Source organism: Bombus flavifrons, chromosome 10 (genome assembly GCF_040668555.2).
Source record: "Bombus flavifrons isolate JBK064 chromosome 10, iyBomFlav1_principal, whole genome shotgun sequence".
Lineage (NCBI taxonomy): Eukaryota > Metazoa > Arthropoda > Insecta > Hymenoptera > Apidae > Bombus > Bombus flavifrons.
This window is the reverse complement of record NC_138451.1, coordinates 8,646,096-8,659,641: the sequence shown is the minus strand read 5'-3', so window position 1 is coordinate 8,659,641 and position 13,546 is coordinate 8,646,096. Positions and strand designations below refer to the sequence as shown.

Here is a 13,546-nt window from a genome sequence, read left to right as displayed (position 1 = left end):
CGCGGATCTTTACGCGTCTATGGAGAATCTGTGAAGAATTGTAGTTTCGTAGAAGAAAAACGAAAAGAGATCAAAGAAATAAAGTTGAACTATATTCTTGTTCGATAGCGTAGAAGCGAACGAAAGAGGAGCGACATTCTTGCGATAGAGAGGATGCGATTATTCTCGTACAAGGCAGTAACAAATCCAGCATACATATGTCAAATTGTCGACGATCCGATTTTGGAAGCGTTCAATTTGTCTTACGAGCTACGGAAAGCCGCCTCCTTCGTCAGAGAATTTCACCACGAATACATAGAACTCTCTGAGGTTATTTTCCTTTTGAAAATAAAAATCCATTAATCAGTGTGCCATTCTCCTAGGATAAATTTATCGTAGAACGTATCATTCTCTTGGAATAAATTCTTATAAAATGTATCCTTCGTCTATCGAATAAGTTCTAACAGAATGTGTCATTGTTTTCATAGAGCGTCATGCAGTTCGCGACCGATCTGATCGATTGCGCCAGAAGCGTGGACGAAGTAGAAGTCATCTTGAAACAGTCTACTGGATTTGCCCATTCGTATAAATTTATATACCCGAGGCTACTGTTCGCGCTGCACAATACGCAGAGAACCTTTGTGGCTCATCCTAATGTACAACAGGTTGTAGATAGTAATCAATACTTTGTAAACATACTTGTATACTATGTAGTAGTACTTTAGAAGAATGGCGTTAATTTAGCGAAATAATTCTTAATTTGACAATGCCGGAAAAATTAATTGTAAATGCGAGCTACGTCAGGGTGTCTTCATAATTATCGAGTAAAATTATATCGGTTAGCGAGAACAGCGTGACGATTCAAAATAGAGCTGTTTTAAAATAGCGAGAAATATACGTGAAGAATATTTCGTTAGAGATTTTCGAAATTCAAAGATTATTAGTCAAATTAGGAAGTTTTTTCCATTTCCAAACGATTTATATTAATCGCAAGTATTACCGACTTTTAATATACAGAGTGGTTGGTAACCGGTGGTACAAGCGGAAAGGGGGTGATTCTACGCGAAAAAAGAAGTCGAAAATATAGAATACAAATTTTTCGTTTGAGGCTTTGTTTTCGATAAAATCGACTTTGAATTTTCGCTCGGTACGCGTGCGGTACGTTATAACGGATCTCACTGTAGATCGTTGTCTCGATGGAAAAATTAAAAAAAAAATTTTTTTATTCTATATTTTCGACTTCTTTTTCACGTAGAATCACCCCTTTTCCGCTTGTACCACCAGTTACCAACCACCCTGTATATCTAAATATATTATACACAATTGAAAATGAAGCAATATAATAACGAGCATAACTAGCATCCCGCCTCAGTAAAAGTTAAACGTTAATATTACCATATTTATAAATTCTTGCATATTTTTAGTAAATTACAAAAGCCAACAATTTCGACCGATTTGTTAATCCTCTGGTTAAAGACACTACGAAATTTCAATTTGCAGTTAATTACGAGCAAGTGGATCGACGGCTGGTACGAATGGAAGATCATGAACCCGTGGATGAAGTCTTTATTCATACTAATGCGAGTCTTCATGCTACCGGTGATTCTGGTAGTGGTTTTGGTCGCTCCAAATTCAAAGAGGTCGAAATTTTGGCAATCACCGGTCAACAAGTTTATTTCCTCCACCGCCAGCTACTTAGTGTTCCTATTGATCGTTTTTCTTCAATCGAACGTAGACAAAACCGAACAGCTTCGTGGACCGCCTAACTCTGGTATACCCTATTACCTGATATCGACAGATCGAACAGAAATCGAACAGTAGCGCCTTGACTTCTCACCTCCGGCTGCTTCCTCAGTATACGTCTGGGTTTTGATAATTTACGTGATGTCGTACGCCTGGTCGTTGATTCGTATGTGCATAATACACGGGCCGAAGAGATTCTTCGCTGGACCGTGGTATTGGTATGACTTTGTATGTCGACTAAATACATCGACTAAATTCATATTGTCGATGAGCGACATTTAAAATGAAAATTACTTCGTGTAGCATTTTATTTTCGTTTCACTTCGTAATCGTACCGCTTTTCATCTTCGTTTTACTTCGTAATCGTACCGCTTTTCATCTTCGTTTTACTTCGTAATCGTACCGCTTTTCACCTTCGTCTTACTTCGTAATCGTATTACTTGCTATTACTTTGTATTACTTTGTATTACTTCGTATTACGTCGTATTACGTCGTATTACGTCGTATTATTTCGCATTACTTCGTATTACTTCCTCCTGTATGACTTTTGTACATTAAAATTATCGAAATTTCTCAAGTTATGTCATATTCTATATAATCACTAGACTGCGCTCTTTATGAGATTTATGGGAAGTTTGACAGTGTAAAAATATACAGAATGCAGATAGTATGCAAAGATACATATAAAATGTCCAATGTACAGCGCATGTTATGATATTTAGTGAGTTAAACAGACCTAGATTTAGCTTCCACTCTTACAGTTGCATTTTAAAAAATCTAAAGTTGCATACACAATCGCGGTCTAATAACGATATATAATGACAAAAGCATAGGACAAATAAGTTGTAATTATTTCTGTTTTATTTATTATCGAATTCGAACCTAAATCTGAAAACTTAAGGAGTTACACGATCTTGTGTAACAACAATGAAACCAAGTGATTTTTATGAATTTTTCTTTAGACTAACTACTGATTATATGGAACTAGAGCTTTTGTAATGCTGATGTAAATAAATAGTCTTGCAATCTCAAGTATGCGATTTAAATGTAACTTTATTTGGTTAAAACATTGACAAATATTAAAAATCGAAAATCGAAATATCAAAAGAACTTTCTTCGTGCAAAAGCATAACATTTTCTTCCATTTTCTATTCTCATTTCTTCATTCTTCTCGCGCAAAACTATTATCAATTTTCCATTGATTAATTTGTCAATTATTCGATCGTTCGATCGAACGAGATTCCATTATGTCACACTATTTTTCTAGTAACAGCTCTGTATTACCACTTTAACGAAAAAAATTTGAAACGATGACAGGTTCGAGATGATCATGATATCCCTCTTTATCCTGACCTTCCTGTATTGGATAACTGCTGCGTTGGACGTGAGAATAAATGGTCAGCTCGAATTGGAGAGGAAATATTGGAACCAGTACGATCCCACATTGATCGCCGAAGGAATTTACTGTCTGGCAACGATAATGGCCTTCCTGAAATTATTGTACATCTGTCAGCTGGACTATCATCTGGGCCCACTTCAACTTTCTCTCGGGCAAATGATCAAGGACGTTGTCAAATTCATCATTCTCTTCAGCATAATCATTTTTGCATTTACCGCTGGTAATACTCGTAATTTATCAAAGTTTCTTTTTCTATAAATCAACGCTTACTTTCTTCTTTGTATATGAGCTATACGATATTTCCAGTTTAAATTTATGCTATTATTTTTCTCTGGAAATATTCAACATAGAGCTTGTTAGACGAATAATCGAATTTTCCCCTGTTTAATTAATAAATCAATTGATGTTAAGTAGAAATATATTGAGATTTATTCAGGAAATTTAATAAAATTCGTCAAATAGAAAGTTTAAGTTCCTCTAATAAAGTTTGGTGTATTTAATAAGGTTGGACAAAATTGACGCTGGAAAATATCTGATCTGTAAATTGTAAGCATAAGATTTGTTCGTCGATATTGTATAGAATTAATAATGGAATTGTTTGTCATTGTCGCTCCTGTAGGCACTTGTAAACTTTATCAGTATTACGAGGATATGGTACAAATCGACGATGAATCGAAAATCAAGACCCAACAGGTCAGCTCGTTCGTTAATTTCTCAGCCACCTTGAAGACTCTTTTCTGGGCACTTTTTTGCATGAGCCCCATCGAAAGCGCTGATGTGATAATTGAGAACCTTCCGGGAGAATCGGAGAACGAGACCATCATCAATCATCACACGTTCACGGAGGTTATTGGCTATATAGCCTTCGCCGGTAATACGTTTATCTAAATTTCCTCTTCGCTTCGTCGGGAAATCCAGATAAAGTTTACTTGAAATTCCAGTCTTTGTCTTCTAGAACGATATTTCCATTTATTAATCACTTTAAACTTTAACATTATAGTTTGTAATTTACCGATGGTCGTACCGTTTTAATATCTGATAAATAAAATTAAAATAAAGTGAAATACTCACGAAAAATGGGAAAAAAATAGGAAAAATAAATATGTATAGTTATATGATATTACGTTTAATTTTAATTTACTTGTAACATTTACTTTACATTTACTTTTAATTTTTGTTCAATTTCTTAGAATAGGAAAATTTGTAATTTTTTCCTTTTAGGAGGAAGACGGGATATAGGATAATATTTAAAAAATTTCTTGCTATTTTTCCACCTTAAGTTACTAGTAGAAAATGAGTAATAAACATTTAAAATCTTTTTACTGAACACAGTCTGTAACATACAAAATTTAAAAGAGATCAAAGTACATTTAAAATACGCGAAAGGAGATACCACGCTAAAATGTGGATGACATTATGGGGAAGGAGTATAAAACAATTTATTACGGCTTTAATTAAATTTCATATTAAATATCATTCTTCCTTCCAGTTTAATGAAACAAAAATATATGTATGAATTTCGCGTATAATTTATAGGTAGTTATAAGGATCGTTAATGTATTAAAATAAAGTAAATTTTAGCATTTTCACATATAATATAAATAATAAATTAAGAGAAAAATACCTTCCAAACATAAATGAGATAAATAATACATATATTATTTATCTTTTATTATTAATTTTTAAAACAAAACTTTCATACAAATACTATTTCAATGTTTTAAATATCATTTTTGGAAAATTATTCCGAAAAGTATCTTTCATTTAACAATATATTTTTGCTCTTCTTGTGCTCTGAATAACTCCACTGTGATTTCTCTTTTTCAGGATTCACCTTCATCGGTGTGATCGTGATACTGAACATGCTAATTGCATGCATGTCCAACACGTTGACGGAAGTCACAGAGAACGTGATCGTGGAATGGACATTCGGGCGAACTGAAGTTCGAAAGACAATCGATAGTTGCTTTTTAACTCGGAAACAGTAGATTCTAGGATCAAACTAATTAAATATCCGCTTTTCAGACTTACGTCGATTTCATGCTCACGACTACGCTCCCACCGCCATTTAACATTATTCCAACGTACGTTGGTATTCAACCGATTGTCGAGTACCTGAAAATATGGCTGAAACCAACGTCAAACAAGCGTGCACGATGGGATCCACATCACTGTTTTTATATCGTTAGTAAATTTAGTATTTACTAAAAGTTTCAGCGCTATTAGTACAAATATACAAATAACGTTTTTGTATATTTTGTATCTTGAATAATTTGAAAGAAGACAAGCTTACCGCTTCTTTACAAGTATCAGGTTGTCCAAAATGTAATGTCTTTTTTCGTTTTATAAGGAAATAATAGATGCACATTTTTGTTTCTATTTCCAACAGAACAAAATGGATCATACGTGATTCAAAAACATAATATAAAACAGAAGATATTGCACATCTATTTTTGTCTTATAAAACGGAAGAAACTCTTGGGACACTTGCTTTTATTATTTGTGACCAAGAGTCTTCTACTACTATATTGAAATGAGAAAGTCGCAGGTCACTGAATCATTTATAATGGTCATATTTATGTTTTGTAAATATACATTTATCGATTAAGAAATTCTTTTTACGAAGAAGATCTTCTAACGTTGTTGAAACTGGACTTCGAATGAATTTTGAAACTTATTCTTAATATGTATTTAAATTCGTGGCTGCAAGCTCCTTTAATTTAAGCTTGAGTTCGATTAGTCTGTTCAGAACACGCAATCCCTTTAACAATATTTCTTTTCGATACAAAATATTTCATAATATGAACATAATCGACGTAACGATGAATTTTAAATAACAATGAGCATCACTTGGGCACGAGAAGAAAAGAAAAATTGGACAATCCTCTTGTCTTGTTGTTACAAATGAAGACTGCAAGGGAAGTACATCATAAATCACGTTTTCCATTTTTCACAGGAGAAAAGTTTCACAGTTCAGTAATTCCGTATTACCAAAATTGTTTCCTTACTTGATTTACACTCCATTTTCTTCACAATGTTAAAAAATGCCATTTGTCGTAATAAAATTAGAATAATTAAATCGCCTTTAAATTACCCTTGATACTTTACAAAACATCGCCAATTTGTCGGCTAATTTGAAAAGAATTACATCTTTAAAAACGTATTTATGATGCTCCTCTTCCCTTCGATCTTCAAATATTTTGCCGCAAACAGCAGTGCGTTCTAACAGAACAGGATCTCTACTTGTTGGCAGGAAACTTTAACGGAGGAAAACAACGATGAGTTCTCGATAGTGATGTCCCAGTTGGTACAGCGTTACTTCCGGAAGAAGGATAAAAAAATGGAGGAGAACGAGGTGGAGAAGGTAACGAAAGAGATCGTGGAGCTGAGAAATCTTCTAAGAGACGCTCTCACCACTGTTTGATGAAACAATCAACGAGGCCAAATTGATTTCTATGAGCTTCCCGCCGAGCTGCTTGATGAGCATCCGCGACTATCTTAACGCCGAACGAGCAAACAAAAACGTCGTCTTCTCTTCTCGCGCGACACGTGGGCGCGGAATCGTCGAACGAAGATCGTAATTAGCAGATAGATCGAAGAGAAATATCACAGTCTTGGGAAAGCACTGGCAGTCTGCGCGTGAATTGAATTCACTGTATTGGCGAAGAGCGCAAAGCATTCGTCAAACGAAGAAAGAATTTCTTCCGGCTTCATCGATCCTCGAGATTCCTCGAAGGAATTCCACTCTCTTTTCTTATTCAAGATTCCTGCTTTCTGTTTGAATATCTTTGACGAGAACAGAGATTGAAATGTTGCGAAGGTCGTAATTAAACGATGCAAGTAATAGGAAAACGATCGAAATTAAGGATAAAGATGAATTATTCTAATTAACTGTAGCTATAGCGGATGTCTTGTGCAATAAAATGTATTTTTAGTGCCGACGATTCGCTGATGTATTATTCATGCATAAATTCGGCCTTCTTATTATCATAGCACGTCCGGTTGTTTCAGCGAAATGGAAATTTTCCATTACTACGTGACGTTTTCATGATGTGGAAAGGCTGGATATGTTATTGGCTTTGTTACGATGAAAACGTGAGCTCGTTTGATGCGTGCCATACATTACGCTGTAATAATATGTATACAGAAGGATACGTGTAATCCGTCATTGGCAAAATTCACACTCGTGCGAATCGTTAAATTTGCGTATTTTCTTGAACATATACGGAATACTGTTCCTCCTTTCTTGCAAGTTCAACCGTTGTCCACAACGTGTAATATCGTAGAAATTAGTCGTAATTGACAGGAAAGGCGAATTTGTTGAATATATCTTCTCCGTTTCTTTTTCCAATTTTAAATTCAAATCCGAAAATAAATCTCTGGCCAGTAGTTTCATTGGTTTTATATATTTTCATTTTTTTTTCCAGTTTCATAACATAAATTCTATAGCGCAAATAGTACTTTAATTCCGTTCGGTGGAATACCGTTGCGTTTTACTCGCATATTCTATTTGTCTGTCCTATTTCGATTTCTGTTTGCCAGCTTCGCAAATAAATTCACCCGGCGTACACGACGTCTCGTTGGAAACATTAATCGTGTTGAAAAATCCCATTAACGAAACGGTTGCAGCTTCTGTTACTGTAAGAATTCGCCGGTAGTATCGACATGAATTTATTTAGAACGTCAGCCCCCGCAAATGAAACAGAGAAACCACTTTCAGGATCCATCCATATCAACTAAGTGGGAGGAATCTAATCCTGTGGTCGTTGCGTGAAGCCTATTTCCTGTGGCGAGCCCGTGGATGAAAGAGAACGTATTTATACGAGGTAGGAAAGAACGCGCGCACTCTACCAGGAACATCTAGAAACCCCGTGAATAAGAGGGTTTAACGACCCTTCGCAGTCTTGCGGAATATTCAGGACCCTATAACGACGATTTTTCTGTCCGTCTTGTAAGAAAAGACGGCTTAAAAGCTCTTTCCGCTAGAGAGCTTCGCCTCTTCGGTTGTTTCGATCTCGAAAAGCGTAGCACAGCCACGGGGTAAAATATCCCTGGCGGAGAATTATGGGTAAAGAGCGATAATGTTGGCGGAAATTAAAATATTTGTCAAATACAGCGTGAAAGGAAATAGGAAAATTTATAACGTGCATTAAAATTGAATGCACTTTTTGTAAAAATTACGCTTCTTAACGTAACAGAGAATAAAACGATGGAACCATAAAACGTTGACAGAAATTGAAATTTCTCAAACGGAATATATGTAAGCTTCTGATGTTGTAAAAACTATACTTGTTGATGTAGCAGAAAATACAACGATGGGGCCGTAACGTTGACAGAAATTGAAATTTCTCAAGCGTAATATATAGTAGCTTTCAATTGTTGGAGAATCATACTTGTTAATGTATTAGAGAAAAAATCGATGAGACTATAACGTTGACAGAAATTGAAATTTCTTAAAAACGATGTAGCTTTCTTTTGTTTGAGGAAATTAAAATTATATTAAGACCGAGAGTATATTCTTTGGAAAAATTATAGCTCTATAACAAGGGATAATTCATAGCAATTAACATGACTGAAGAGTTGTCATAGAAGATATTTCAGATATAATTCATTCAGAATTTCTGCTCCTCTTCGTTAAATTTTAAGTGAATATTAATAAAACATAGCATTACATCGAAATGAAAAACCAGGGATAAATAGCTTACATTCCATCGAATAACCCAAAAGAAAATGTAAAATGTGAACTTTGTCATCTAACTCTTTTATCGATGGATCTTTCGATCGAATCACTTTAGACAAATAAATTTCTCGACGGAAGTCGCAATTCATTTTTCTTTCTTCCTTTATTAAATAACATTATTTACGAAACAAAACTTGATGTTCAATTTTAGGAAAATGCCATTAACTTCTTCGCTCGTCGAACAATTCATTACATCGGCGAATGTCGGAGCTGTTATACGTAATTAAATCAAAGGAAGAAACTTGGCTGTGGAAATCTTCTCGCCTCATAAAATATCGCATCTCGATGGAATCCGTGAAATATTCTTTTAATTCCTGGCCGTATCAAACCAACGTGTCAACGTCAATTACTCAACCCCTTCAACCGTCTCCGCCATGTTGAGAGCGCTTCGGGCGAATTGAAATCAACGTCGACGTAAAATGTAAACACCATTAACTGTAAAACGCTGTAACCAGGGGCAACGTATTCGCCGAGCGAGCAAACCCCCGGAAATCGTATCAATCGATCGACGTCAGGAGCCAGGTAATGATTTGAGAAAGAAAAAGGTAAAAAGTTTAAAAATAGAAAAAACAGATGAAGAAAGGAAAAACGTGTCACAGGAAGCATAATACGGGGATATAAGAATATAAACAGAGCACTCGAACGAATCGATACTCGAGCAGAAGTGAACCGAAGACTCGTGAGAGAAGTGAACTCGACCGTCTGAAATTGTCCTGGCGTCAGCTTTTTCTTTTTTTCTTTTTTCTTCATTCTTCGTGACATAATATCAACATTTAAACAACGAAATTGGTCGCGCAGCTGGATAAGCGATATTCGATATAACGAGACGCGTTCGTGTATCCATTAGCTAGCCGTAATATTGTAGATGAGCCAACGTCATAAGTGACAGTAATCTAGGACGCTCGCCGCTTCCCTCGATTATTGCTTTATCGATAGAGCGTACTTGACGCGAAAAGTTGCGATGGTTTCGCAATAGTTTGTATTAGATCACCGTTATATACGTGAGAACATATTAGAATGATGAAGAAACAGTTACCGATATGGAGGATCATAGTGGAGCAGGTCAGCCCACTACTATTTCACATAAAATAGATCTCGCAAAATTAGCCTGTTTATCGTTCCAAAAGATTATTGTTGTTTCCATCCCTTGAAAAATGAACTATATTCTTTTACCTAAAATTTCACTTCCACGCACATACACACACACACACGCCTCTTTATGTTACTTGTCGTTGGAGAATTTAAGTAAAAACTGCAGCATATTGCTTCACATTCTTCAAACGAAGACGTAAAAATTACTTGAAACAAACTTTCAGCCTTTCGAAGTTTCAAGTTGTTAGTCACATCTTTCCACGGCTACGTTAACCGCAGATATAAAATCGAGCTAAAGAGATGAAGAAGAAGAGAGAAATAAGAGGGGCGAAAATAAAAAAAGAAAAGGAAAGACACAAATTAAAAAGGTCCACGCTGGCGATATTTCTCTCGATATTATCTCCGATGCACCAACGACCACGGCAATAATTCTCATTTATGAGCAACGCGTGTACGATATATAAAAGTCCGGCCACTTATTTTGCCGTTTGGCGTTCCGATCGACATTCGCGTCGCGCCAGCTTTCGCTTGGTGAAATATAAAACGACCGTGGAAAGGTGCATGTCACGCACGCCGCACCCCAAAGCTTCTCTCACACCCTCTAAATCCCGACCTCACTTTGACGAGGTCACTACGCGCGCAATTCGAGTCCTCAGAAATTGCCTCTTTTCCAGACGACCACACGATAGCAAGGATTACTGTTACCCAAGATAAGGGGCGGAAGAGACACTCGTTAAACGAGCGAGAAACTATGAACGAGGGATCTTGTTCGGTTCGAGGAAAAGGGAAAAGGGAGGAGCTTCCAATTGGCCAATTTATTGAACTGCACGTAGGGTAATTATGGGAGAAATGGGCTGGCATTTTCTTTTGCAATGAGCTCTGCCAGATAATATCGTGGAATATATCGTGGAATTTATTAGTTACGAGATGCAGTACCGTGCAGACGATGCTTGCGACTTTACGAAATGAATCGACGATATTGTTAGTACATTTTTCAAGTGTTCATAGCAAACGGTTGACTTGAAAGGAACGAAAGTCCGTTTCCGAGAAAATCAACAGGCCTCGCTCGAGAAAACTTCAAGCTGAACATTTAACGTGTAACTATTTTTCTAATACAAAAATATTGTACAATGTGTACATTTTAACGAAGCAATAGAAAGTAGAGTATATTCCGCACGTTTTGTTCCAATTACAAGTGTAACTGCAGAAATCGTACCAATTGCGTGATGTAACAGCTTTCTACAGATACGCGGAGGAATCCTTCTAAAATAAATTTTACCTCCAAATGGAAAGGATGTCGTTCCACGTCTTCGTTTCAATGTGATAAAAAGAAACATAGAGGGACAAGAAATAAAATAGAATACAAATAAGTATTCACCAGCGTTCCTCCACGGCGGACGAACGATTTAAACCGACGACAATGGCCAAGAGAATCTCGGCGATCGGTTATAAAACGAAGAAACGATTAATAGATTGATGGAGAACATAGTAGAGCTAAAAGGATGACTACTGGTCAAAGGGACGCGAATCTGATGCGTTGTTTCTGATAGACCCAACACAGCCGTAAAGATAACGTGTATCGGTCAAAAACGTTGCTATGTACAAATAAAACAATATAGCAACGCGTGACGATAAACGATAGACAGATGACATTATTTGCGTGCCCCTATTGCCCGCCTCATTGGTCATTAATCATCTTTCCAGGCCTGCAGTAATTCGTGCTTCGTTAAACTCATCAGTAGTATATCTCGTTACTGTTCAGACGAACTCGGTTACATCTAGTAGTAGCGGCTAGTGGAAATCAGACTGGCACGCGTATGTGCCATAAATATCGGACGACACTGATATTTCCAAGGGATATCGTTCGAATTAAATGGCTGGGATATCATAAAAATATTTACGCGGCCTTCTGATCCGACTTGTTTTCATACGCTACGATGCTTAATCGATATCACCGCTGTTATAAAGACGGACGAATGGAACAGCGTTAAAAAATAGACGGCATCGACTTTATGGAATTTATACACATGGTAAAAAAAATAATGCATTTCGTGGTTCACGCGAGATTGTTTAACGGGTGATTCAGAGGAAAAATGGAAAAATTTGATGCTTATTAGTGGTAAAGAAAAACCCGAAAAAAGCAGAGAAATAAGAATTAATATGAACGAAGCCGTTATTCAAATGGTTTGTGTGGAATTGTTGAGAGTTTATAAATGTGCACTACTGCTGTTTGTATTTTAATGATTACGGAATGTCGTTCGTTTGTATTCTGGTTTCATTGGATTATTCACGAATAATTAAATGGGACGTGGTTTTTGTAAAGCTTTACAACGTTATGGCTCAGGTCTTTTTCGTAATTTAAATTTCCTTTATAAATTTAATCGTATGTTTCATTTGGGACTAAATTTAAAAAAAGAAATATTCCTATTATTTAGAATAGGATCCGAGTATTTTGGGCATAATTAATTTTTATTCTATTCAATTAATATCGACCCAAATTTCTTCGTTACACTTTTTTCACATCAAATATTTGTCGTTTTAATTATTCGATTTCTGACTCTCTTTCCAATATCAACTTTACGTAACTCCAATACAATTATACAATATATAGAATATTAGATATATATTTACGAGAACCTCTAAACGGACTATAAATAAAAACAAAAAGTGACCTTGACACACAACAAATTTAATTTAAAACAAAGTACAACTCGAAGCCTCATCGCACATTTTAATCATCGTAATAAACTTTTACGTGGTTATGCAAGTTCAATTTTGTTTGCATGACAAACTAATTCCACTCGGCATACTTTTAATGAAAACCCCTGCGAGCAATTCAATTGTCACTTGGAAAATTGATTCTGCAATGGTTCTCGAATTTTTACATTCCAGGTAAAGATTTTTCATATTAAAGGAAAAAAATAGCAACGAAACATTGAAACTAAAATTCTTAAAACCTTGACGATAAAAAACTTGTCGAATATCGTTTTTAATGATAGAAAAACAATATTGACGATAGAAAAATGACACGGATAACATGCGTGGTTAAATAAAATTTCAATCTACAAATTAGAATCTTCCACGGAAATATGCAAACGAGAAATTGAATAAAACTCATCGTTTGATCTATGCATTTGTTAATTCTACTTCAAACATGCTATTTTATCCTCGTCCATCGTTCCTCGCATGCCTATACATATTAAAATTTAACGATTCTCGATTGAAGCTTCTACGAATTTCAAATAAACCTTTACCGTACATTCGTGATGTCCTAATGTAATATCGCGAATGCTATCCAAAAATATGCAAACATAAGTCCAAAATATGCAAACACATGCTATATAATATTAAGTTGGAAACAATCGACGCCAAGTTCTAGTACGTGCTTAATCAGATTAGATGAGTGTAATTAATTATAAACTTTGGAGAGTAATAATTACAAAGTTTTGGCACGAACAAGGGAACATTAATCCTAGTTGGGTACTAAATTGCTATTTAAATGTCGGATATTAAATTTACTATCGTACGAATTTGCTTTGTCATTAGCTATTATAGCATTGCAAATTACAATTCGAAATTACAAAATGTATCCC

At 35.6% G+C, this 13,546-nt stretch overlaps 2 protein-coding genes across 2 annotated transcripts; both read left to right on the top strand.

Annotated features, from left to right (window-relative positions):
• The first annotated feature begins 153 nt into the window (after window positions 1–153).
• On the top strand, window positions 154–1,800 carry LOC138184392 (short transient receptor potential channel 5-like). The gene is made up of 3 exons (XM_069122273.1): window positions 154–309; window positions 468–668; window positions 1,480–1,800. The coding sequence occupies exons 1-3, from the start codon at window positions 154–156 to the stop codon at window positions 1,798–1,800; spliced, it is 678 nt and encodes a 225-aa protein (XP_068978374.1).
• A 1,380-nt stretch (window positions 1,801–3,180) lies between these two features.
• Window positions 3,181–7,230, top strand: LOC138184391 (short transient receptor potential channel 4). Its single transcript, XM_069122272.1, has 5 exons — window positions 3,181–3,341; window positions 3,741–3,992; window positions 4,949–5,064; window positions 5,147–5,305; window positions 6,375–7,230. The coding sequence occupies exons 1-5, from the start codon at window positions 3,203–3,205 to the stop codon at window positions 6,543–6,545; spliced, it is 837 nt and encodes a 278-aa protein (XP_068978373.1). The 5' UTR covers window positions 3,181–3,202; the 3' UTR covers window positions 6,546–7,230.
• Window positions 7,231–13,546: the final 6,316 nt, after the last annotated feature.